This window comes from Protopterus annectens, chromosome 10.part0 (genome assembly GCF_019279795.1).
Source record: "Protopterus annectens isolate FY-2018-M chromosome 10.part0, PAN1.0, whole genome shotgun sequence".
NCBI classification, from domain to species: domain Eukaryota; kingdom Metazoa; phylum Chordata; order Ceratodontiformes; family Protopteridae; genus Protopterus; species Protopterus annectens.
Window position 1 is genome coordinate 125,959,429 of NC_056744.1, and position 27,647 is coordinate 125,987,075.

At 43.3% G+C, this 27,647-nt stretch overlaps 1 protein-coding gene across 1 annotated transcript in view; it reads left to right on the plus strand.

Annotated features, from left to right (window-relative positions):
* HELZ (helicase with zinc finger) overlaps positions 1 to 27,647 on the plus strand; it is a 3,197,037-nt gene that overhangs the window by 2,576,950 nt on the left and 592,440 nt on the right. Inside the window, exon 25 of the mRNA XM_044085095.1 lies at positions 27,336 to 27,543. Within this exon, the coding sequence (XP_043941030.1) occupies positions 27,336 to 27,543 (208 nt within the window). The remainder of the gene's footprint in view (positions 1 to 27,335; positions 27,544 to 27,647) is intronic.

Consider the following 27,647-nt stretch of genomic DNA (forward strand, 5'->3'; position numbering starts at 1 on the left):
GCACTTTTCCCTTAAAGCTCTCTAATCTCTTTCTCCAGTCTCTGGGGACCACCTTCAGTTCTTATGTCTTGTTTAGAATCTATCCATCCACAACCCCTTTTTCCCCATTTTTGCACATGGGATCGAGGTGTCACTTTAGCAGTGACAGTCATCTAGAGCCCAGGTTCACAAGGCCAGGTGGCTAGTCCTACCACATTTGTTCTTCCATACCACACACTTCCACCACCCACACTCACACACATGGCCAGTCTACCTACTACCTGTGTTTGGAATGTGGGAGGAAACCAAAGTACCAGGAGGAAACACACGCAAACACAGGGCGGATATGTATAGACCGCACAGAAGGCACACCAGCTGAGAATCAAACTGGAGAACCGCTTGCTAGGAGGTAACAACACTATCCTCTCTGCCATTGTTCTGACCATAAAAGATCAAGAACTTTTTTTTACATTGAGTAAAGATATTGATTTCATTTTTCGAGTAATTGTTTTTTTACCAGCAAAGAACATTAAGTTAAGTAAGGTCTTAGTTATGTGTAGGAAATTAATATCCTGTATTACAGCTCAAAAGACCATTTTCCTGTATTACAACAACATGTTCCCCCAACATTTCTATCTAAGTACTCTGTTGGGAAATTTTTAATCTGCCCAATTAGTTAATTTCCAGAAAAGCACATTACAAATATATCTCTTCCTTCCCTGTCACAGTCACACCTCCAGAATTTGCTATTTACCTAAGGAAAAAGCTCCTGAAGTCAGCCTGGGACTGCAAAATTCTAAACCTCCTAGACATTGTTGCATACTTGGGAGCCTTACAAATTTCTTTCCATGGTTTCTTTCCCAATTGCCTTTGCATTCTCTTTTTCCAATCTTTTCTGACCTCCTCTGATCCTTATGACTATAATGCATTGATGTTAAGTTGTCTATCTCGCCTTCATTCTTGCTGGATGGGTTCGGAGCCGACCTCGGCTCCTACTCGGCCACTCTAAAAGCTCGAGAGTTGGTTCCACCGGCTCGAGGCTCCCCCTATATCCCACAATGGCTAGGCGTGAGTTACCTCAGATCTCGTTTGCCGCTACAGCGATCGAGGTGTGTTTTCTACCGGCTCCAGGTTGGTGAAAGTTAGACTAGTTTAAATTCTTAGACTTGGGCAAGCTCTGTGTATTTTTCTTCCCTTTAGTGTAGTGGACTTATTATCCCTTCTACCTTTTATCCAGCCCCCTTTTTTTCTAAAGAACTTATAGTTCTTTCCCAAGGCCTTCGGGCCCTTCCTTCCCTATCCTCAGGGTGTGTATGTGTTTTAATTAGGGAGTTCTTATTTAACTTACCTTTAGTTTAAATAATTCCCTTTGAACACTATTAGTGTAATCTGTGTGTGTGTGTTTTCTGTGTGTGATTACACTGCGGTTCCTTGAATATGTCCAAGGATACAAAGGTCTCAGGCTTCAAGAAGTGTGACTCGTGCTGTCAGAAAATGTCTCTGACAGACGGTCACACTTCTTGTGTGTATTGCCTGGGACCTTTACACCTGCAGGACTCTTGTGCTGTATGCCATGGCTTCAGCCCTAGAGTCCTGCAGGAGAGAAAAAATAAACTCATTTTGAGGGGTTTAATTAAGCCTGAAGGTTCCCTTTCTGTGTCATCGGGGAAACCTTCTAAGGCTTCAAAGACCTCGGCTCCAGCTTCAAAGTCAAGGCCTAAGGCTTCGAAGCCTACTGCTTCATCGGCTCCGGCTGGAGCCGATGAGTCTTTGACTGCAGTATCCGTGGTTTCCTCTGCTCCGGCTGGAGCCAAGGCATTAGAGATTCCTGGGTCGGCTCCGATCAGACCATCGGAGCCGACATCTAGAAAGAGATCGAGGTCACCGTCCCTTGGCTCCGTTCATTCGGCTCCAGCGTCTCCCCTGCTGTCTGAACGGAGCCATAGATCTCACTCCTCCAGGTCATCGAGGCTCTCGGATCACGACCTCCAGAGGGTAGTGAGTAGACTTTTGAAGTCCGAGGCACTGGCCCAAATGCTCCAGAGTCCGACTCATCAGTCGATGGCTCAACTTGTTCCAATAAATATTCCTCCTCCGACTCCTTTGAGTTCGGAGCCGGGGCGTCTCGGGACCGAGACTGTGGTAGCGTCGGAGCCGATACATTTGTCTTCGGCTCCGTCGTCGGCTCCGATTTCTTCCTTTGAAGAATCTCGGCGCCGGGCTTCCCTCGTCGGCTCCGAGGGGGTGAGTGGCATCGGGCCCTTGTCCGACCCCCCTCTCCCTCTCGGTGCTTCGGCTGGTGAGCTCGGCTCCGACATCGCCTCGAGCCATCTCTGTCGGTGCCGAGGGAGGTTCTCAGCTTCGGAGCGGGGACCTCTGGCTTTGCCTGACAGGGGTGCATTCGAGGTCATGCGGAGTGTGTTGGAACCTTGTTCGACTCCACAGTTGGCTCCGTCCGCCCCTCCCACTTCGGTGCCTTTGGTTATGTCGACTCACTCCCTCATTCCAGACCGCAGAGAGCAAGCTCCTCAAGAATCCCCTGTGGGGATATCATCTTCTTCCGAGGCCTCTCCTGAATTGGCAGGGGAGCCCCCTAGGAAGAGAAAGTGTAAGAGGAAGCACATAGACTCACCTGAGTCTGTCACCTCTGACACAGATTTAGAGGATTCCGAGGGTTCCCCACGTTCCCCTTCTGAAGATGTCTCTTTCGCAGACATTCTAGAGATCCTAAAACAGAGGGGAAATTGGCCAGCCCTTAACCCTTCAGAGGATGAATCTGTGTATCTTGAGGCGTTTGGCTCTCGCCCTTCCACCTCCTGGGTGTCCCCCCCCTTTGATCCCCTCATGCAGGTGGTTGGAAAGAAGGCTTGGACGGCTCCTGATTCAGTGGACCCTACCCCTAGGAGACCCTCCAAATTTATAACAGCACCAACTGATAAGCAATTTCTCACAAAAGGTGTTTCTGTGGATGCTATGGTGGTAGCTGCTGCCACCAAGAAGGAACTAGCTGATCCTTCAGTGCCTGTTCATCCCCCTAACAAAGAATCTAGGTCTATGGACAGGTACGGGAAGCGGATGTTCTCGTCAGCGACCTTTGCTATGCGTTCGCTGAACTACTTATGCCATTTTACTCGTCTTCAAAGAGACTTGATCAAAGAAGCGAGTGACATGTTGAAGGATCCTACGGCTGCAGGTTTTCAAGACAAGATGAACACCCAGCTGGCTACCCTGAACTCCATAGCTAACTCCTCCATGCCTCCTTTCTTATGCGGCTGATGGAGCGAGCAGGGCCGCAGGGACAGGTGTGGCCTTACGCAGGCATGCCTGGATGCGGCTATGCAACTTTGCGGACCCCTTTAAAACGTCTTTCAGTAATTCCCCGTTTGATGGATCATCTCTTTGGTCCTCAAGTGAAAGAAACCTTGACTAGGTGCGAGACAGATGGCAAGACTCTTTCTGCCGTCGGAGTCCGTTTTTCTACTCCTTCTAGGCCTTACCCCAAAGGCCAGAAAAGTGGGAAAATGTGGTTCGCAAACAATCTCAAGGGACTTCGCCTGACGACAAAGTCGGTTCCCCGCCAGAGGCAGAGGGGGGAACAACAATGGTAGACGTCGCCCTAGAGGCAGGGGGGGTCCACAGAACCAGGGCAATCGGGAAGTCTTCTCTGATAAGCCCTTTCAGCATCCCTGAGGTGTTGCCCGACTGCCCACCTTCGGAGGCAGTCGGGGGAAGATTGTCACTGTACCCAGAAGCCTGGCTATCCCTGACTCAAGACAAATGGGTACAGTCCATCATTTCCGAAGGCTATTCCATTCCCTTCGTTCGCATTCCAAACCAGTCAAAAAAATCCCTTCCAGATGTTCCACCCGCTCAAAGGGATCTTGCAGTTTTGGAAATTTCAAAGCTGCTTGCAAAAAGAGCAATTCAGCCAGTTGCAGCAGACCAGCAAGGATCCGGAATCTACTCCCGGTTCTTTTTAGTTCCAAAGAAAACAGGGGACTGGAGACCAGTTTTGGATCTCAGTATCTTGAACAGGTCAGTCAAGAAAACAAGATTTCGGATGGTCACGCTGCAGTCCATCCTTCCCCTTTTGGGAAAGGGAAACTGGATGTGCTCTATAGACCTTCAGGATGCGTACTATCACATAAAAATGAACAGACGCTCCAGAAGATTCCTCCGCTTCAGGCTGGGAACCAGTCATTTTCAATTCAGGGCCCTGCCCTTTGGTCTCACCACTGCCCCCCGGGTGTTTACCAAATGCATGGCAGTGGTAGCTTCTCACCTGAGACGTCAAGGATTCCAGGTGTTTCCATATTTGGACGACTGGCTCCTCACAGCTCCCACCAAGCATCTTCTCCTAATGGCCAGGGACTACACCTTTCGCATTTGTCAAAAGTTAGGCATTTCAGTAAATTGCGAAAAGTCTGTTTTGTCGCCTTGTCGTACTATTACCTTCATAGGCGCAAATCTAGACACAGTCAACATGTCTGCGAGACTAACACATCAGAGAATAGCAGACATACACAAACTGGTCTCACTCCTCTTCAGCAGCAACGGAGTCAAAGCCAGGTTAGTTCTGAAAGTGTTGGGGATTATGGCGACTGCCATACCTCTGCTTCCATTAGCCAGGTTCCACATGAGAATCCTTCAATGGATGCTCTTCACGCAATGGTCATACCAGCAACTTCCGATGTCCCACACCATTATGATCACGCAAACATGCAGAAATCATCTTCTGTGGTGGATGTCTTCCCCTCAGCTCTTATTGGGAAGACCTTTTGTACCTCCCCCTCCGGTTGCTACTTTGACAACGGACGCCTCCCTGATCGGGTGGGGGGGGCATTATCAGGGCAGAACTGTCCAGGGCACATGGCAACCAGACGAATGCCACTTGCTCATAAATGTTCTAGAGATGAGAGCAGTGCTTTTAGCGTTGCAAGCCCTTCAAGACTCTCTTCCCTTGGGAACGATAGCAATCCAGACGGACAATATGTCTGTAGTGTGGTATATCAACAAACAAGGCGGAACCAGGTCATACCCCCTGTGTCGAGAAGCACTCAGACTGTGGCAATGGGCGATTTCTTATCAGCGGTTTCTGATAGCAACGCACATCCCCGGGAAGTCCAATCAAATTGCGGACAAGTTGAGCAGAGCTATCCTCATGCCTCACGAGTGGTCTCTGAAAGACTCTGTGGTGAGAGAAATTTTTCTCAAGTGGGGTCAGCCTTGCTGCGATCTTTTTGCTACTCCCCAAAACAGCAAGTGCAGAGATTTTTTCACCCTATTCCCGTTACCAGGCCAGCCCAGCAGAGACGCTCTAGTCCAAGTTTGGCCCCGGGGACTTCTGTATGCATTTCCTCCCTTCCCACTAATCTCTCAAGTGATACAGAAAGCTATCGCTCAGAAGGCATTGTTGATCCTCATTGCTCCTTACTGGCCTCGACAAGTTTGGTTCCCCTTTCTTCATCATTTTCTGTTGGAGTGACCTTGGCATCTGGACCTAGTTCCAGATCTTTTGATCCATCAGTCGGGTCAGTTTCATCGCTCCCTTCCCTCTCTGAACCTCACTGCTTGGTTCCTCCAGTTCCAACCTTAGCCAGGCTTCCTCAAATATCTCACTCTGTCCGAGATATTTTGATAGCTTCCCATAAATCTTCCACTCGAAAGATTTATTTGAGTAAGTGGAAACGTTTCGCCTATTGGGCTCAAGGAAGGGACATAGATCCTTTCACTGCTTCCATCCAAATGGTCCTTGATTTCCTAGCTGAACTCTTCCATGCAGGTTCATCTCCTTCTCCTCTTAAAGTTCAACTGGCAGCTATTTCTAACTTTCATGTGGGCATTTCAGAGTCTGCCATAATGTCTCACAAGCTTTGCAAAGCCTTTTTGAAAGGAGTTTTTCTACTCAGACCTCCTATAAGAAATCCTCCTCCTCCTTGGGACCTAAATTTAGTTCTTAGTTCTTTGATTCTTCCCCTTTCGAACCTGCAGCCTCCTGTTCTTTAAAATTGCTATCATGGAAGACTCTCTTTCTGGTAGCTATTACTTCAGCTAGAAGAGTTTCAGAACTTCATGCACTCAGCTGTCGACCTCCTTATCTGTTGTTCCATAAGGACAGGGTATCTTCTGAACCAACCCGTCCTTTTTACCTAAGATAGCCTCGGCGTCTAACCTGAATCAAAGCATTGACCTCCCTGTGTTTTTTCCAGAATATTCTAACAGGTCTGAACAAAAATTGCATTGGCTAGATGTTCATCGTCAGTTAAGGTACTATTTGGATAGAACCAAACAATTCAGAAAATCTGACCAGCTGTTTGTCTCTTATGCAGAAGGCAGAAAGGGACTTTCAGTTGCAAAGGTATCATTATCTAGATGGCTAACATCTCTGATTTCCCTTGTTTATGAAATTAGACACCAAAAGCTGCCTAACAAACCTAAAGCCCATTCCACCAGAACTTTGGCTACTTCTATAGCCTTCCAAGACAGACTGCCTATTGACACCATTTGTGCAGCGGCTACTTGGGCTACTCCTCACACTTTCATCTCTCATTATAAGTTGGATTTAGCTTCTAGGCATAGAGCTAACTTTGGTTCCACTGTTCTCAAGAGTCTGTTCCGTTAGGCCACCGGGACAAGGTGCTAGGGGCCGGTCCCATCCAGCAAGAATGAAGGCGAGATAGACAACTTAACATATAGAAGTTATGTTCTTACCATAACGTTCCATGTTAGTTGTCTTCTTCTCACCTTCTTCTTGCGTCCCACCCTCCTTCCCCCTGGCCTGGACAGACCTAGAGGAGTTTTGATTGTGACCTCTCTTTCTACCACCTCTTTACTTAGGTATATGCTCTGCTGTGCATATTTCCTGGATCAGGATGTAGGTCACCCTTCTCTTCTCTCTTGTTTATAGAGGTGGACTTTGTTTCTAGTTATTCTGCTACTATTATAAGCTGGGCCTAGCTTACAAACGAGATCTGAGGTAACTCACGCCTAGCAGTGTGGGATATAGGGGGAGCCTCGAGCCGGTGGAACCAACTCTCGAGCTTTTAGAGTGGCCGAGTCGGAGCCGAGGTCGGCTCCGAACCCATCCAGCAAGAAGAAGGCGAGAAGAAGACAACTAACATGGAACGTTATGGTAAGAACATAACTTCTATTTTTATACACATTACTAATTGTCCCTTTTTAACATCAGCTTCTGTTCCAGAGTTGGTTGTTCTCTTCTAGTTCTGTTTGCCTGTACTATATTTCAAAACTTGATGGTGAGGGCACTCTCTAACCTGGAATCCAAATTCATTGTAGCCTTTTTCACTGTATTACATTTTCTTTGAGTTATTTGTTGCCAATACCTTGGTTCCTTTGCTAATTTCCACCTGTAAATTCCAGTCCTCTCTTGTATGTTTCCTTTTCTCATAGTTACAAACATCCTTATTGATAAAATATTCTTTTTCCATTCCGACACTGGTTTAGTTCTTAGAACACTTTCTGCTAATTTATGAATGTAACATTTTGTATGTTGGTGGCTCCTCTTAAGAACTTGCACCCAACACCCTTTTCCACTTAGATTTGTTGTAAAAACACAGTAATGTATATAATTCAAAATATAAGCATAGGTAAAAATTGGTTACGCATATGTAGCAACATAAAAATAATCATTTTACAGGAAAAAAATTCTGTACACTATGTACATCAAGTGGTTCTGTAAATTTATTATTAAACCAAAGATCCCTTTGACATTAAAATAAGTCAAACACACACTAACAGCGTCTCCATGTTCAAACTTTTCTAATTGAAGAAACTTGTAATATTTGCATATTTTAATTTGCATTTGATCTTTATTTTATTGTTTCTATTTCTTTCATATTTTTTCTTTCAAGATAAAACAAATCAGAATAATGAAGTGGATTACTTTGCTTCCATTTTCTGGTTATAACCTTTTGTGCAGTTGCTAATACAAGTAAAAGGAGGAGTTGATCTTTACATAGAAGAATATAGATGAATATAGATCATTAAATAGTGCTAATTCTTTTTTAACTAAATGTGTGTCTGACCTTAAAGCTTGACCAAAATAATTAATACTTTCCCAAACATTCTTTAGTAAAATATAGTCATAGATTGTGTTTGCAATTTGATTTGATTCTACTTTGATTTATAACCTTCTGCTTGAGTTAGTTATATTGGCTTTAAATGAGTAGCTCTTCTTAAAGTACTGCTTCAAATCGGATAATCCTAAACCACTTTGTGTGGAAAATCGGTTTATCCCAGTTAATTCTTGCCGTCTTCCCACCAAAATATTGTTTTCAATTCTTTGTCATCCGCTGCTTCTCCTATAGTTGATAAAACTGTCTGGCATGTATTAGACTAAAGGGATTAAAAGCATTTCTTTGCTTGTATCTTCTAGCTATATCCATAATCAAAAGCTACTTGTTTCTCAAATGTATTGTCTTTTGTTTGCATTCAGTCCATGACTCTTGAGTACGCCATCTTATCCATAAGTATGGGTGCTGCTCAACCATTTCCAGCATGGGTACATATTTTACAACTTCAGCCTTTGTTTATTGTTCCAAAAAGATATTAAACTGTCTCAGAATGTTCCACAACATAGAAATGTCCTTTTTTATGTGTCTATAAAGTAGAAAATAATATACTCTATAAATAAAGTTAACTTTTCTTGATTAAGTTACCAGTTATATTCTTGAACTTGTAAATCACTGTCTGTGTGGGTGTGAATGAGCTGAGACGCACCTCTCTGGGCTACAGTGGACATAAAAAGTTGCACACCCCTGAAAAATGCCAGATTTTTGTGATATAAAAAAATGAGACCACAATAAATCATTTCAAAACTTTTCCCACTTTAATGTGACCTATAACATGTAAAATTCAATTGAAAAACAAACAAATCTGTTAGGGGAAAAAATATAAAAAATCAAAAATGTATAATACGCTGGTTACACAAGTGTACACTCTCTTAAACTAATACTTTGTTGTGTGTCCACACCCTTAAAATAATACGTTGTTGAAGCACCTTTTGATTTAATTACAGCATTGCCTTCTTGGGTACACAACTGGCATCAGTTAGAGACTCTGATTAACCCCATATAAAGTTCAGCTGTCATAGTTGGATTTTCCTGACATTTACTCAGTTGCTTGCTACTGCAAAAGCCTTGGTTTGCAGAGAGCTTACAAAGCATCAAAGGGATCTCATTGTTGAAAGGTGTCAAGTCAGGAGAAGGGTACAAAAACATTTCCACAGCATTGGATATACCATGGAACACAGTGAAAGACTGTCATCAAAAAGTGGAGAAAATGAGACAACTGTGACATTGCAAGGAACTGGACATCCCTCAAAAATTGATGAAAAGATAAGATGAAAACTGGTCAGGGAGGCTGCCAAGAGACCTACAGCAACACTGAAGGAGCTGCAGGAATTTCTGGCAAGTAGTAGTTGTGTACTATGTGACAATCTCCAGTATTCTCCATCTGTCTAGGCTCTGGGGTAGGGTGTCAAGATGGAAGCATTTTCTTACACAGAAAAATATCCAGGCCTGGCTAAAATTTGCAAAACAATATATAGTCTCCCAAAAGCATGTGGTAAAATGTGTTATGGTCTGATGAGACCAAGGTTATACTATCTGTCCACAATTCCAAAAGGTACGTTTGGCACAAAAACAACACTTCGCATCACCAAAAGAACACAATCCCCATGGTGAAGCATGGTGGTGGAAGTATCATGCTTTGAGGTTGCTTTTCTGCAGATGGAACTGGGGCTTTAATCAAGGTGGAGGGAATTATGAACAGTTCCAAATACTACTCACTTTTGGTCCAAAACCTTCAGGGATCTGCTAGAAAGATGAAGAGGAATTTCACCTTTCAACACGACAATGACCCCAAACATACATCCAAATCAACAAAAGAATGGTTTCACTAGAAGAAAATTAAAGTTTTGGAATGGCCCAGCTAGAGCCCAGACCTAAATCCTATAGAAAATCTGTGGGGTGACCTGAAGAGAGCTGTGCGCAAGAGATGCCCTCGCAATCTGACAGATTTGGAGCACTTTTGCAAGAAAGAGTGGGCAAATATTGCCAAATCAAAATGTGTCATGCTGATGGACTCCTACCCAAGAAGACTGAATGCTGTAATGAAATCAAAAGGTACTTCAACAAAGTATTAGTTTAAGGATATGCACACGCAGCAAAGTATTAGTTTAAGGGTGTGCACACTTATGCAGCCAGCGTATTGTACATTTTTTATTTTTTATATTTTTTCCTCCAACAGATTTCTTTGTTTTTCATTTGAATTGTACAGGTTAAAAGTCACATTAAAGGTGGGAAAAGTTTTGAAGGGATTTATTGTGGTCTCATTTTTTTATATCACAAAAACCTGGCATTTTAACAGGGGTGTTTAAACTTTTTATATCCACTGTACATTAAAAGAGATATGGAGGAGTTCTCAGATTATGTGGCCCAGGCAGGTGTGACCCTAGCCCTGAGCAGCTTCCTACTGTTGCCCAGAATGATACCACAGTACAAGCAGAAAAGTATTGACTTCAGCAATTGGCTAAGTTTCTTGTGTCATTCTAAGGGGATCCAGTATCTGTCTGCTTGGGATGACATGATTGACAGACCTCGATGCTTTGCCAGAGATGGCCTGCATCTGTCACTCCTGGGTTTCTGGATACTGGCCAAGACTCTTGCCACCCCTGTAGTACTTTTTTTAGGTCATGTTCCAAACACCAAAGTGCCACCATAACAGCTATAAATAAATGCAGTCTGAGGGTCATGCTGCTCAAAGCTAGAAGTCTAAATCTCAAGATGCACTTGCTCGAAGCACTTCTCAAAATGGAGAACATTGACATTTGTGCTGTAACGGATACCTGGTTTAGAGCAGCAGAAAGCACCCCTGCGCTACCAGGCTATAACTCATTCCACACCTTTTGGCCCCAGAACATGGACCGAAGCTCCAAAGGCGATGGTGTCTCCATATTCATAAAGGATATGCACACCTTCAGACTAGTAGCCCAGTATAACGCATGTGAGATACTTCAGGTACAACTAACACTGGGAAAGACGGCGATTCAGGTCGTAGACTGCTATAGGTCCCCAACCATGTGTCAAAACTCTCACTGCACATTCCTAAGCACCCTGGAAACTATTAGGGTCCAACCCAACACCGTCATACTAGGTGACACTAACCCCTCCATCAACTGGGAAAACTATTCATGCACAAATGCACTGGCCCAACGCATTCTGGAATTCATAATTTCCAATGCCCTGGAACACCTCATTCATACCCCCACTAGAGGAAACAACATCCTTCACCTGGTTATTACTAACATGGGCAACCATTGCTCTACACTATTAGTCAGTTCCTCCCTGGTTAGATCCGAACACAAACTAATAACCATGGAAATCCACCCCCCCCCCACCCCCCCGCAAAAGTAACCACCATGAAAAACTTCTCCAAAGCTGACTTTGGGCTCCTAGAAACAGAGGTGGCTAACTTCAGAGCACCCATGTCAATGGAAAATAGATGCATGCCTAACGAATCATACACCAATGCACTGTATGCATGACTGCCGAATCATACACCAATGCACTGTACGAACACATACATAAATCCATGGAACTACTCATTCAAAAAAGGAAGCCAATCTGGTGGTCACCTGCCGTTAATAAACTCTACAACAGAAAGAAGAAACTATTGCAGAAAAAGGTGAAGTCCCACGACTGGAAAAACTCCCTTATTAGCCTCAACAAAAAGTTGAGATCCCTCATCAAAACCTCTAAAGCCAGCTATGAAGGCAGAATTGTGGCAGACACTAAAAACAGCCACAAAACCTTCTATAGTTATATCAAGAATCTCCATGACAATATCCAGGTTTGCTCTGAGTTGCTGCACAATGGTACGTCATATACTGAGCCATCAGATATTGTCAACATACTGGATGACAGATTCAGTGTTAACTTCACCCCACCTCCAAAGGACCTATCACAGTACCAGAGGAATGCCAGGCACCCAGCATTACTGCAGCACAGGTTAAAGCTGCATTGTCCAAGGCCAAGAATACAGCTTCCATGGGACCTGACAGTATCCCTGGATGTGTTTTACATGAACTACAAAGTGAACCGGCACCACATCTGTGTGCCCTGTTCAATCACAGCCTCACCTCACACTTTGCCCCTACCGAATGGCGCACTGTTACAGTCATCCCTCTCCATAAAGGGGGAGTGACTACAGACCCTGGGAATTGTCGCCTCATTAGCCTGACGAGTCTGATATGTAAGGCTATGGAGCGCATCATCATGGCCCTAATTAACAAGGATATAGGGAATCTCCAAACTCTAGATCCCACGAAATTTGGTTTTGTGAAAGGTAGATCATGCCTGCTCAATCTGGTTGACTTCTTTGAGTCAGTCACCAGAGCTGTGGATGAGGCAAGGCAGTTCATACAGCCTACCTCTAGCTGGCCAAGGCCATTGATACTATTCCCCACTCAGAAATTAGTGATAAGCTCACCAAACTAGGTGGGTTGCAAATTGGCTCACAGAACCCACATTGTGAAAGTAGCGGACTCCAGTTCAGACTGCCAACCAGTCACGAGTAGAGTCCTACAGGGATTGGTCCTGGGTCCTCTTCTGTTTGCCATCTACTTCTCAGAAGTCCAGGCCAACATGGAGGGACTCTGGCTGACCAAGTTCGCAGACGACTTCAAGCTGGGAGCCATTATTAACTCCCCAAGTGATGTAGACATCCTACAGAAAGGCCTCACTGAGTCCACTGACTGGTGTCGAAACCATGGCCTTAAGCTTAATGCCAAAAAATGTGTCGTTATCCCCTTTGGGAAAAACTCAGTTCCCACTAATTACTCATTGATGGGAGCCCACTGAACACTGAAGGCGTTATAAGAGATCTGGGGACACAGGTTGACAACAACCTCTCCTTCGACCACCACATTGCCACTGTGGTTAGAAAGTCCTTCTCTGTGGCACATCTCATTGCCAAGTGTTTTGCATCCAAAAAGAGAGAGGTCATCTCTCTCTCTCTACTCTTCCCTCATTAGGCCAGTCGAGTATAATGCCCCATTTGGCATGTACCTCACTAGACACATGTAGCAGCTGGAAAGACCACAGAAGTCCCTCACAAGGAGGATCCTAGGCCTTAAACATATGCCCTACATGGACAGACTCAAAAAACACCTACTATTCTCTGTCTCATAATGTCTGCTAACAGGCGATCTCTGCTTGACTTACAAATCCATGTCTGACCCAGCTCTGTTAGAAATGCTACACCTAAAGAAATATCAGTCCTCTGCACCACATGCTCCAGAGACCTCAACCTCATTACCGCAATCAACAGAACATGCTGGAGGGACAGGTTCACAACCCAGAGCCTGCCCATTCTCTGGAGTAGACTTCCCAGACATGTCAAGCAGAGCACCTCACTGGCCCTCTTCAAGAGAAATCTTGATGAGCCAATGGGAAATAGAAAGTTCACCCCCGGGGATCACTCCAGTGGCTCTACTTGATAGAGGCACTGGGAACTAACGTCAGGGTACTTCGGTGGTCTAGGCTTGTAAAGGCTCCAGAGCCGTTAGCCTAGTACACACCTATGAACCTATTTGCTTTACATTTACAGCAACTGGCAAAGAAAATACGGGAGAAAGAATGTCCTTGCCTGGTTCCTTTGTTCAAATTCATAAATGCTACCATTGCCCATGTGTAAAATCCCAGCTGTCTTTGAATGTTTTCTCTGCATCAAAGCCCACCGGCAATAGATGCATTTTCTTATTCTCTGCCTCAATCTTGAGTCATCAGTGATGTTCATATTGATCACTCCTGCAGTAGCATAAGTTATATGGGTTATATCGTGCTAAGGATATAACCGCTCTCCGGCTACCAAAGCTTCAGGGCACTTTCCATGTGCAAAAACTGTTAGCTTAAGCTAAGCTGAATAAAAATCAAGTTTGGGCACCAAACTCTTCAGAGCTTTCCTACCACAAAAGAGAGCGCTCTGTTGCAGGCTTTTGAAGACAGATGGTCAGCTAATGCTGTTCATTGCTTCGCAGATAAATTCCCTACTGGGAAATAGCCTTCCACTTTACTTTTTATGGCACGATCTGTTCCTTTTCCCCACTTAAAACACCTTTTTTTTTTTTTTTTATAAAGTATTGATTTTAAATGACTGTCATGTGACTTTTAATTTGTTTTGAATGGGAGTGTCATTTTTTCTAAACATTTGTGGTTAAAAACAAATCGTTAAAACATAGTTTAAACTTTTTCATTGGGGGAAGTTTGGTTTATTTCACTTTTGAGGGCTGGTGTAAGTGATTAAAGTGGTTTTATTGTATTCTAGCCTGGAAGAAGTTACTGTTTGTTACAACTGACCAGTTTTACTGACTGCTGTTGCTAGGCATTCCTGGGAATTGGGCATCTTTTTCAGCTTAACCAGGGAACAACAGAGACCAAAACAATCTCAACCCTCTATCTTTCATTTTTGGTCCTCGAGACCCTTACAGGTGTTAACAGACAACACCACAGTGATGTAGCACATAAACAAGGGAGAGTCTGTTCTTACTGTGTATGCAAGACTTACCATGGTATCCTTGGGATATTGCTTTAAAGCACAGTCAACTCTCTACATGTGTCTTACATACAGTTGGAGTAAATTTTTGTGGCAGATGAGCTGAGCAGGATCAGGACAGCCCCTTATGAATGGAAAGAACCAGGGAGTCTACTAGGAATTGATCCAGCTGTGGGAACACCTCTGATGGATCTTTTTTCCTTCAGTCACAACAACCAGTTGGCAAAATTCAATTCCAGGGCTCAGTATATAAGAAGGCCTGGTAAACTGAAGATTTTTCTTTTCCTTTGGCAGTAATATTCCTGTAAGCCTTTCCACTAATGTCTAGGGTCATTCTGAAGATTCAGAAGGACACCGAAGATCATTATGGTGACTCCATTCTAAGCCAGGCAACAGTAACACCTGCTTGGCTGTTGTATCTTTAGCAGGATGTAACCCATATAGCTGAGGCTACTGCAGCAGTGCTAATTTGACCATCTGATGTTATGATAAATTTATTTACACAACTGTACTTCTGTAGTGTGCTGGGTCCAACAGTACTGTGTGTTCCCCTTCATAAAACTCCTTCAATATCAAATGTCCTTTCTTACAGTCACATTCCAGTTTATGCGGAGCTTCCCTTTTTACCTTAGTAAGATTATAAGGCGCAAAATAAAATTCACTTCTTGGATTAGGGAGTTACTGAGAGCGTCTCCCCACTCGATCTGAAGATTTGGCTTTCTTGTACTCCGGCACCATCTCTGACCCAAATGGCTCCAATCTTATAAAAGCCAGAAGGATCTCTAGGCCAAAGCATCAGTGCCATATCCAGGGAAGTAGGTTGAACTCTGAGGTGTTCAGACCCATCCCTTCCTGTTGGATGCTCTGTGCTGTGGACAGCTCAACACTGGTATCGGCCTTGGAACAGAGCTGAGTGGAACTCCGATGTTTGTCTGGAGAGGTTTCTTTGGTTTCCACCGGACAAATTTCAAGATAATCTTCAGCTTCAGCGTTTAAGGCTGTCGATAGAGTACTCTCTCAATCAAATAAGTGGACTGCTATTTCTTTCTCTCCTGGTTCCACCCATCCCTCAGTGAATGCCTCTGGGTCCTGGTCCTTCTCATCCAGTGCATTTGGGATTGCCGAGCCCATTGCATCTCAAGAAAGTATTTATAGGGAACTTGTAAATCTTTTACAAATCCTCCCTGGAACTTCCCACCAGGGAGGTCCATCAAGCATACTTGTAAGAAGAGGCATGTGGACTTCCCTTGAAGATATCTCATTCAGGGAGATTTTCAGACTCTTGAAAGAAAGGTGGGTGGTCGACCAACACCCCTTCCCAAAAGGAGTCTGTGTTCCTCGAGGCCTTTGGGTCTGGCTCAGCTACATCTTGGGTGGTTCCCCCACCGACGAGATGGTGGATTTCATCTCTCATAAGGCATAGAAGGAGCCAGACATGGCTGAAACAGTGCCCTGCAAGCCAGACAGGTACTTGGTCTCTCCAAAAGATTGCCAACATTGGGGCAAGGGTCTGGCCATAGGTTCCATAGTAGTGGCAGTCACCAAAAAACAAGCTTGCAGAAGAGAGTTCTTCGATTCTTTTCCCTAAAAGGGAGTATGGAGCATAGGACAGATTCGGGAAGCAGAGTTACACTTCAGCTAACTTTGCACTGGGGATGCTGAGTTACTTGGCACACGCCACAAGATTTCAGAAGGACCTTGCTAAAGAAATATCAAAATCCCTATCTTTATCTGCAGAGGACAAGAAAACCTGGGATTCTCAGCCACCCTAGAGTCCCTTTCCAGTGTCTCAATGCAACTAATTTCTGACGTGACTGAAGGAGCTTCAAGAGCCGCAGGTATTAAGATTACAGTAAATGAAGACATGCCAGGGTGTGTTTGTGTGACTTTATGGAGCACTTCAAGACATTCTTTATTAAAGCATCATTTGATGGCTCTCTTTCCCTTTGTATCTAGTTCTTTAAAGTTTTGTAGATGGAAAATAGCATAGTTCTCAACCTGTTAAGTGGCCAGTGTGGAACACAGACCCTAGCAATGTGTGATGCACTATCAAAATGTGGAACACCCTATTTTCACACTGCGTGAAAACGCACCACTTCAAAGGTATCTGGCTGAAGTGGCCTTTCTGCCAGATGTATAAAGTTATGGAATCCTGTACATTTTTGACAGAAGTGTAATTTATTTGAAAAGTTACAAGAACAGGTTTGCTTCAATCTGCATTTTCTTCACAATAGTGCGTGAAACTGTTCTCATTTCACCATATTGAAAAGCCCATAATTCATGTAGAGTTAAGTATGAACCACTCTATTTGGCCAAAACTAAGACTGCAGTGCAATTACGAACTGCACTGTTATTCCCTTAAGTTACTGGAACATAAAATTGACCTACATTTGCTACATAATAAGTATACAAATGGCATTACTGACCAGTATACGTTTTAAAGGGGAAGCTGCATCTTACTCAAAGTTAAAAACCACAGCCAAAGACATTTATTTAAGCAGACAATTCACACTCGGACTACCCCAGTAATCAAAAGGCAATAAATTAAATAAAATAGGTAGAAACCATTGATAAAATGCAGTATGTTCAGAAGGAAATGGATGCATATCTGTATTCAAGTGCAACTATTAAAATAAAACAAAAGGTAATCAGCACCAGCTTTTCCAACCCCTCCATATATTCTCCAATGAAATCTGTTGACTCGACCAATCGAGGACTAATCAGAGCAGAATCAGGAACAAATCCAGAATTAATGAGGAGCACTTATAGCTACTTGCACATTAGTACACATTTTTTGAAGTCACAAGTTTATAATTCTAATTCTTGTCATTTGTCAAGTATAGTTCACCATCTTTTCTCCAAAAGTGACCAGTTTTAGGAGGGATTAAAAGGGTCAAAGCAAACACTGGAATCCGAATCAAGTACTGGTCAATACATAAGTAAAATAAGCAAAATTAGTTGAATCAAAAAAAAAAACAGAAGGAAAATTCAGAGGAATTGGGGCACTTAGAGTGAAGAAAAAAAAAACACCATCTAGGTGCAGAGCATAAACAGAGTCCAGAGTTAAGCAAGTTAGACTTGAGCTGTATGTCTGTCATTGCTTAAAGTCTGAGAGTTTAATAGATGTGTTTTAAAAACATACACCCCGTATACTGCAGTTCACTATCAGTGATGGAACTTTGGAGCAAGAAATCTGGATAAAGCCCAAAATAATGGTGAGACAGTTTTTAAATATTGCTCTTATAAACTTAAAACGTTGCTTCAGTAACAGGATTTGTGTTAGCAGACATTTTCTGAAGAATACGAAGTGTGAAACTCAAATGCATGTCACTTTTTAGTGACTAGAGTCCTCTGACATTTGCCAGAAAACCACTAATTTTGAGGAACAGACCAAAAATGTGAATCAAAAGTCTAGACATTCTGCAAAAATCTGGAGACATACTCCTGAGTGTATGCTTAATCACTCCTACACTCTGCACATTCAGCCACTTATCTATGCCCAGTAAGGGAACAAAGTAGCTGCAGCTCTGCAAGTCCAGTAGTCTATCAGATGCACTCAGGAACAAATAAATTAAAAAAAAATAGTAATCCAAGGCAAGGGTATAGCTCCCAGGCAGCAACAGCAGTCAGCAGCCTAGCAATAGCACCATCACTTCCTTCCCAACCCAAGCAAAGCCAATACAGTGCATGCACTGCAGTGCCAGAAGCAACTCCTGTTCAGCCTAGTTCCTCCTCATCCAGTCTGTGTCCTGTCTCTCTTATCCACAGTCAGAGTGAACCTTCAAATAAATCCTCTTCAGCTCAGGAAACCAACACTGTCCAGGATACCACACATATGAAAAACTCTCTGACCGTAACTCTGAATGTAATATTGTTTTGTCCTGCAATACCCTTTAAGAAGGTATTCCAGTGGCTTGAAAACTACTATCAACATGAAATTGACTGCATTCTGTACCTGCTTATTGGCTCCTTTTGCAACAGGCGCAGTTTCTTGATTGGCTCGTATTCCTCAATTCTGATTAGCTGTAATTGCGTTATATGAGCCAGTGTAAAATCGCGGAGGGGAGCCACTTCTGCCCATTGTGGAACAGCAGAACAGTGGGTTTAACTTATCTGAAATTCAGTGTTCCTCACAAACTAGAGCACTTGGCTACTCAGAAAAGACAATTTTGTAGGTGACCTTCACTTCACATAAGTGTATCTTAAAGTTGTAAGCTCTTGCAACTTCTCCCATTTTTCTGATTTTTCTTAAGGATTGGGTGTTTTTTTTTTTAAATCGTCTTCCTTTATGCATAAAGTTTTTAATGAAATGTATTTAAATCAGTCTGTCCATTGACAGCACTTTTTCCTAATCCTCAAAACAGGAGAGAAAGAGTCCTTCAATTTTAAGATGTTCACAGACAGGTTTACTATCAAAAATGCGAACGGCACTCCGTCGACTGTCATATACTCGAACATGGAAGGTCGTAATCGGTAATGTCGAAGGCAAAATAATCAATCTAGGAATGGTTTAACATGGGTCGAGGTAGGTGTTCAGTATTATTCCAAACTACAAACATCTCCCCTACCTCGACCCATATTAAAACCATTCCTAGATTGATTATTTTGTCTTTGACATTACCGATTACGACCTTCCATGTTCGAATATATGACAGTCGACGGAGTGCCGTTCGCACTTTTGATAGTAAACCCACAGACAGCTTAGATTCTACTTGGACAAAACTAAGCCCTTCAGGAAATCAGAACAACCATTTGTGTCTGGTGAGAGCAAAAAGGATGTGTTTTCCTGAGTAAAAAACATTTTCATATGTATTTTCCTTGCCGTTTCTTTTTGTTGTATTTTTCAGGGGGGGATCTTTTCAATGCATGTCAGAGCTCATTTTGCTAGGGCTAGTGCTGCTTCTTGTGCCTTTTTAAGGGGCTTGACTGAAGAACTGTTCTGGAAGCAAGTCATGTGGTCTTCCAGTCGCACCTTTACAAAACACTACAGGATTTATGTCTTTTCTGGAGTCAACTGGTTTTGCCACATCTATTATTTGGGGTATTCTGGACTCGAGCTCTATACCTCAGTCCTCCCCCTAGTTAGTTTAAAATCTGTGCGAGTCTTTCCACTACTGAACTTTACTGCAACAGTGATCAAATGAAGATCATAGTACAGTTGTTAGAATCTGCAATGACAGTGGATGTCCAAATATATCTCTGTTGTAGTATATGTACCCTCCCCCTTTTTTCCTTTTCTTTTCCTCTTCCTTGCCCAAGGTGGACCTGCTCTGTCTCTTGTCTTTCATGCTGACTCATCATGTTCCTATTCTTTTCTTAGCCTCAATCTTCTCTTTTTAGGACATGAAAGCTCTAAGCAACTGCTCTTCCATATGTGCTTTATCTACTAATGTATTCATATACGTAGATTGTGGGTTAAATGTATAGTATGAGAGGAAGGTGCCCAACCTTGGATTCCTTGGCAAGAAACTTCCCATTAAGTACTGCAGCAGTGATCTGTTTGAGCATCTACTGTTAGTTCTTGTACAATTGTACTTTCACTTTATTCTTGACACTATATACATTAAGTAAGGCTGTTGAGATCTGCTTGTTAGGCAGCTGAGGGAATGGGTGTAGACCTTGAGGTCAGTTTTCAGTGTAAATCCAAATTACTAGGATATTTATTAGTAGAGTAACTGAATGGAAATTTTTAGGAATTTAATTAGAGGTTGAAAACAGGACTTTGTTTGGGAGGGCATCAAATGAGAGAAAGGGAGAGTGTAAGCATTTAGGCTGCACTGTGGGAGTGATGAAGTGAGTTGTAGGGGAGGAGTGAGTGCATATTCGGTTTAGGATTATTGTCAAGGAATGTGAGATGTATTTGGGAGGAAGAGTGGGTAAGGGGTAGGAGGGAGTGGAAGTATTGGTTGGGAAGGTGGTTAAGAAACTGGAGAAGTATAATTAGAGTGATTAAAGGGGTGGCATGGTGGATGGTTGGAAAGGTTGGGAGGTAAAGAAGAGTTAGATGGGATGAGAAGTAAAAGGCTGAAAGATATTTGAGGGAAGAAGATGGTTAGTTACTATAAAGTAAGATGAGCAGTTAGGAAATTGTTGAAAGTGTGATTGTAAAGACTGAAAGAGGGGGCATGGAGAGTGCAGTGTGGTGCCTTCAACAGTAAGGTATTAAAAGTGTAACATTCGTGGTTATTGCCACAGTGTGGGTCATAATACTGCCATTAATTAAGGACCATCATCCGAGCTGCAAATAAAACCTTTGAACAGTGAGTTAATGAATGAACAACTTTAAATCATCCCGTATCAAAGCATTGTCTAAAAATCTGTAAATCTTAAAACATTTAGTTGGTATGTTGGCAACGTTTAGGTGCAGTTAAATAGCACAGATTGCCAAAAGATTATGATGTATATATGTAGTTATTTAAATGCAACTGTTCAGACTCTGAATAGTTGCAGTATATTTTAAGGAGAGTGTAATGGGACAGTATCAGTAACCGTTATAACCCATATACAACCAAATAACAAGGAGCAGCTTACTATATAATGCAGCAGCAAGTAGGGTAGTAGGCAGTAACAAGTGTAGACAGAATTTACCAGAGAATACAGAATTGGAGCAATGAGTTTGCTACATCAGTTCACAAAGGACGAAAGGTTGCTCCACAGATTGCAAATAAGGTATAGCATGGGTACCTGCAGTGATGTTCATCGTGTTTCACTGTTGCAGTTATGACTGTAGGGTTCTCCCCTGCCGGCAGGCAGCCCTCGGTCGGCCAGAATCCCAAAGTCTGGGTCCGGCGTCGGCTGTTCAACCATGCTCCCTGACGTCAGAGCGCCAGGAGTACAAAGCTGACAGCCGACGCCATCTTCTCCAGTCTTTCTTGCCATGCGGTGATAGCAGTTCGCAAGTGCCGGTCGGCTGACTCCTGACGAATTTTACTGATATACTTTGGTCCGAAGACTTTCTTCTCCACTCAAAGCTAAGTACCCCATTGGGGAAACTTTTTTCTTGCTCCACTCCGATGTCAGAAAAAGTTAATAATTGTATTTCATGTGGGAAGCAAATACCTCATAAGGATTTTCATTCTTACTGTATTCCTTGCTTGGGCCCTGACCACGACATAGCTAGTTGTCGGTTTTGTGCTAGATTCAATCAACGTACAATTAAGCGAAGGTACGATTTTGCTTTTCATTACTTCGGTAGGCACTTTAACTACAAAATGTCGTCTGATACGGTCCCGGCTACCGGAGTTCACAAACGTTGCAAGGATAAAGACAGGCCTCCGAGGTCCAAATCTGACGATAGCACACAAGCGGAGCCAGCTTCAGGTTCGGCCGTCGTCAGTGAGGTGCTTTTGCAGCCCCTGTCGTCGGCCATTTCAGAACCGACGGCCGAAACGGACTCTCATGAGGAGCCAACCAGGTCTTTAAATGTTTCTGTTGCAGGACCTTCGGACAATGCTCCTTCGGATGGGTCCTGAGCCGCTGTGCAGGTACCGGCTTCCGAAGGGGTTTTCAGGCCTACTCAGCTACTAATAAAGGCAAAGCCAAAGACAAAGGCAAAGACTCCTTCAAAATCAAAGACTTCTACACAGGCCTCTTCTGAACCGGCTCCCAAGTCACAGAAACAGTTACTCAAGAAGGCGGAGGATTTACTTACTATGATTAGGGGTTCTCATCCCCCTCCAGACAAAAGGCCAAGGCAGGATGTTTCTTATGATTCCTCTGATCAGGCTTCTGTTTCCTCAGTTTCTTCTTCTGATCAGGAATATTCTTTCCCTCCTTATGAGGATTCTGATGCTGAAGAATCCATTCCTTCAGCTTTTCCCCTGAGGATTTCTCTTTTGGGGAAACTTTGCATGAAATGAGGGAACATTTCCACTGGGAAGGACAGGAGTATTCGGAATCCAAGAAAAGACTGAGGGAATTTCTTCTTCTTCCCCAACATAGACCCCTGGCTATTCCTCCTGTTTTGGATATTGTGGATGATGCCTTTTCGGAGGCTAACTTAACCCCTGACTCTTTTCCTCCTGCTCCTGTTAAGCCTGATAGATATTACAGGGTTCCTGATTCCCATCAGTTTTTATACAAGAACCCTTCTGCTGACCCTGAAACCATTTCTCAGGGTCCTAAGGGAGTTGAGGCAGCTTCTGCCAAAAATCCTATTCCTACTGAAAAGGATTCTCGATCCTTAGAAAGATGGAGCAAAAAGGTGTACACTTATGCTACTTTGTCCATTAGGGCTTTAAACTGTCAGTTTCATATGTTTAAATACCAGCAATTTCTATTGTCTGTCTTAAAGCAAAAGCTTACTTCCATTTCTGCCTGTGCAGATGATAAGGAATTACATGACTTATTGCATGCCACTGAACAGGTTGGGAAGCATGGTTTACACTGCGGATTTGATGCCTTGGAGGCTTTCTTGTAGGGCTGCGGCCTCTGGCACAGTCATTAGAAGGCATGCATGGCTAAAGGAACAAAATTTACCTGAACAGGTAAAGGCAAAATTATTGGATACTCCTGTTCAGCATGTTTTGTTTGGATCGAAAGCTGAAGAGGTGATTAAAACGATGGAGAATAAGGCAAAATCCATGCAAACAGTTAACGATTTCTTACAAGTACAGCCTCCTAGATTTAGCAGGAATTGGCCTTCAAAAAAATTGGTCCTTTCCCACTTCAGACGGGCCTCAGAGGGGTAGATACAGATGTTCCAGAGGGAGGCCTCAATCACAAGCTGTTTATAGACCAAGACAGTGGACTGCTTCCACCCCTAGGGGAGGAGAGGACAGGTCACATTCTCAAAGGAAACAAACTCAATGACTCCCTCTGTGGGGCTACAGGAACTTCTTGCCTGGAAGCCCCCCTCGGAGGAAAACTCTCTCTTTTTTTATCAAAATTGGACTCAAATAACCCAAGACAAATGGGTTTTGGATGTGGTTTTAAGAGGTTACAAATTCCATTTTCATACCTTGCCAAGGCCAAGCGGATGGCCAGACCTTCCAAAACATCAATGGACGGAGGCCTTAAACCAGGTGGAATCTCTTTTGGCTATGAATGCCATAGAACGGATTCCTCTTTCAGAGATGGGAAAAAGGGTTTTATTCAAGGCTCTTTCTAGTCCCAAGGAAGCAAAACTCATGGAGACCCATTCTGAATCTGTCGGTCTTGAACACCTTTCTAGAGATTCCAAAATTCAAGATGCTTACTCTACAGCAGCTACTTCCAATGCTGTCCAAAAATGCATGGATGGTAACTTTGGATTTAAAGGAGGCATATTTACACATTCCCATCAGGCAGGATCGCAGAAAATACCTCAGGTTCAAAGCTGGATCGAGGCACTTTCAATTCTCTGCACTGCCCTTTGGATTATCTACTGCGCCCAGGGTTTTCACCAAATGCCTGGCTCCAGTAGTAGCTTACTGCAGACTCAAGGGAATTTACCCTTATCTGGACGATTGTCTAATTCAGGCAGACAGCAAGGATGTCTTACTCCAGCATCTAGAATTTGTACAGAACCTCCTCAAGTTCCTGGGATTCTCTGTAAACATAAAAAAGTCAAATTTGACACCATCACAACAGATAACTTTTCTGGGTGCACTTCTAAACACCTCAACCCAGATGGCATTTCTGACATCTGAAAAACAGTTACAGCTGGCTTCAACTTTCAGAACCTTGGCAACTTTAACTCATCTATCTGCAAGGAAATTCCTGCAGGCTTTGGGTTACATGGCCTCCTGCATCCTTCTCGTACCATATGCAAGACTACACATGAGGAAAATACAGTGGTACCTAAAAAGTGTATGGTCTCAGCATTGCCACAGTTTAGACATACTGATCTCTGTTCTTCCTTGCCTTCAAAAGGAATTTCTTTGGTAGTCCAGGGCATGTGCTCTAAACGAAGGGAAGCCTTTCCGTCTGCCTCCTGCCTCTCAGATTCTAACCACGGACGCCTCGGATTATGCTTGGGGAGCCCATTTTCAGGGCAATTGTTTGCAGGCCCTTTGGACAAAGGATCAGAAGCACCTGCATATCAATTTAAAGGAAATGTTAGCTGTTCAGAAAGCTCTGTTGGCCTTCAGGAATCTTATACAACCAGGACAACTGTTAATACGGACAGACAACACCACAGTTATGTGGTACATAAACAAGCAAGGGGGATCTCATTCCTACCCCCTTTGCAGACTAGCCATGGATCTATGGGACACAGCTCTATCTTGCAATCTGGATCTTCAAGCTCAGTTTCTACCAGGGAAACAAAACTTCCTGGCAGACAGTCTGAGCAGAAATCTTTCGGATCCACACGAGTGGAAGCTGGACACCAAAATATTCAGGATAATAACAGCAGTCTGGGGATGTCCTCACATAGACCTCTTTGCATCCCATCTCAATCATCAGCTACAGACTTTTTGCACCAGGATTTTCCACACAGAAGCTTGGAAAGTGGACGCCCTGTCATTCAGTTGGAGGAACCTCTCGGGATATTCCTTTCTGCCTCTTCCTCTTCTTCCACGGGTTTTATTGAAGATAAAACAGGACAAGCCCAAGATGATCATCTTGCTGGCTCCAAATTGGCCTTGGCAGTTTTGGTATCCAACTCTAAAAAACCTATGCCTGGAGCCCCCTTGGGTTTTACCTCAGTCTCCAAACCTTCTGTCCTGACATCAGGGTCAGGTTGTACACTGTCATGTCAGAACTCTCAGCCTGGCGGCCTGGTTAATCCAGGGCCTTTGATTTCTTCTTTACTGCCCAAGCAGGTTATGGATGTCATTTTAGAAGCCAGACGTCCTAGCACTAGAAAATCTTATGCAGGAAAATGGGAAAGATTTTGTTCCTGGATGCAGGCTCAGGATTCTGATCCTCTTCTTCCCAACATTACTTTAATTTTACTTTACTTGACAGATCTCTTACATAAGGGTCTCTCTTTCTCTTCCATTAAGATACATGCCTCTGCTATTTCTGCTCGTTATAATACAGACCCTCCCATCTTTTCCCCCCAGCTCATGCGACAGTTTCTCAGAGGAGCTAAGAACGTAAGACGACCTAGATCTCCTCCTATTCCTGCTTGGGATCTCAACTATGTTTTGGAAAAAATAACCTTGCCTCCTTTTGAGCCTGCTGCCTCTTCTGACATCAAGTTTTTATCTTGGAAGACAGCCATCCTGTTAGCCCTAACCTCTGCCAGGAGGGTTTCAGAGTTACAAGCTCTTATGGCTGTGGAACCTTATATTATTTTTCATCAAGACAGGGTATCTTTGAGGACTAATCCTACCTTCATGCCTAAGGTGGTTTCCAAAGTGGCTTTAAATCAAACTATACACTTGCCAACCTTTTTCCCCACTCCTCAAAATAAAGGGGAAAAGATCTTACATTCCTTGGATGTACACAGACAGCTACGTTTTTACCTGAACAGAACCAAGGACATCAGGAAATCAGAACAATTGTTTGTTTCTTATGCTTCAAGTTCCCAAGGTAAAGCCATTTCAAAACAGACCATTTCTAAATGGATTGCTCATGGAATCAGATTTTGTTATTCTCACCATGGAAAGCAAATCCCAGGGAGTATACGGACTCATTCCACCAGAGCTGCTGCCACTTCTGCCTTCCCAGGGAGTTCCTACCAAGGACATTTTGGAAGCTGCAACTTGGAGTTCAGTGCATACATTTTCTAAGCACTACAATCTACCTCTCTACTCTAAGTCTAGGGCAGGCTTTGCCTCTGCAGTCTTGCAGGGCCTTTTAGCCGCCCCTTCCTCTTTATGACCACCTCCCTTTCTTTCAGCTTTGGGATTCTACCCTACAGTCATGACTGCAACAGTGAAACACGAAGAACATAGTACAGTTCTGTACACCTACCATAAATGTAGATGTTCGAGTGTCTTCACTGTTGCAGTCTGAGTTTCCCTCCCTCCTGTCCACTCTTATTTTTACTTTTGTGTATTTCCTTTTTTCACCTTTCTTCTGAGGTGTATTTGCAAAGGTTATGGGACCTTTTTCATTTTGGGACTCCTGACATCTGGGGCAAGAAAAACTGGAGAAGATGGCTTCGACTGTCAGCTTTGTACTCCTGGTGCTCTGACGTCAGGGAGCATGGTTGAACAGCCGATGCCGGACCCAAACTTTGAGATTATGGCCGGCCGAGGGCTGCCTGCCGGCAGGGGAGAACCCTACAGTCATGACTGCAACAGTGAAGACACTCGAACATCTACATTTATGGTAGGTGTACACAACTGTACTTTCCTCTAAGGCTTCTGTTTGCATTTAGTGCATGTTATAAATTGTCAATTTTCTGTATGAGGTGTTACCTTGTAACATACAGGGTTCTGTTTTTATTAGAGTAGTAACTTGTCACAGTGATCACTGTCCTTTTATTTAGCTGTTTTTTTGTTTGAATATATACCAGATTTGTAAGGAAGCAGAGCCCTAGACTAGCACACGTTGACTCCATTTCTTAACCAGTAATATGGCACTCAGATTTGTTGGTTGTATCCCCTTATCTATGTCTACTCTGCTTGGTTAACTCATAGCAGTAAGTAACTGGCTGTTTGATGCTTAGTTTCCAGGGTTATACTTATGGCTGAAGCTACTGTATGTCTGAAGAATCACAGCTTTACTACTAAATAGCGACATAACTTCCATATTTGTTAAATGCATCCTTGGAGTTGCAGCTGTAGTGTGAATGTTTATTTCTTTAGTCCTGTTTTATTTGCATTATTTACACATGCAGCGTCTGTTTTCATTAGTCATTCATTCATTCATTTATTAATTACTTTATCTGTTGTGTTTATTTGCAGGTTCCTTGGCCCCCAGGATATCAGAACAGGTTTCCATTTGACCCTCGACTTATGACTCATCCAGCTGCCATGGCTTATAATTTGAACATGTTACAAGCTCATGGTCGTGGTTCACCTCTCAACTGTACCATAGGACAACATTCACCAGTTGATGTGGGGCAACAGCAGCAACATCAAGACAAGGAGCAGGTGGAGCAGAACAAGCATGGTACGTGAATGTAAATTTATTGCTGTAATTGTCTGCTTCCAAATAACTTGCCTACATTTATAACATGACATTTTTAATCCAATTACTCTGATTAAGGTTGCCAT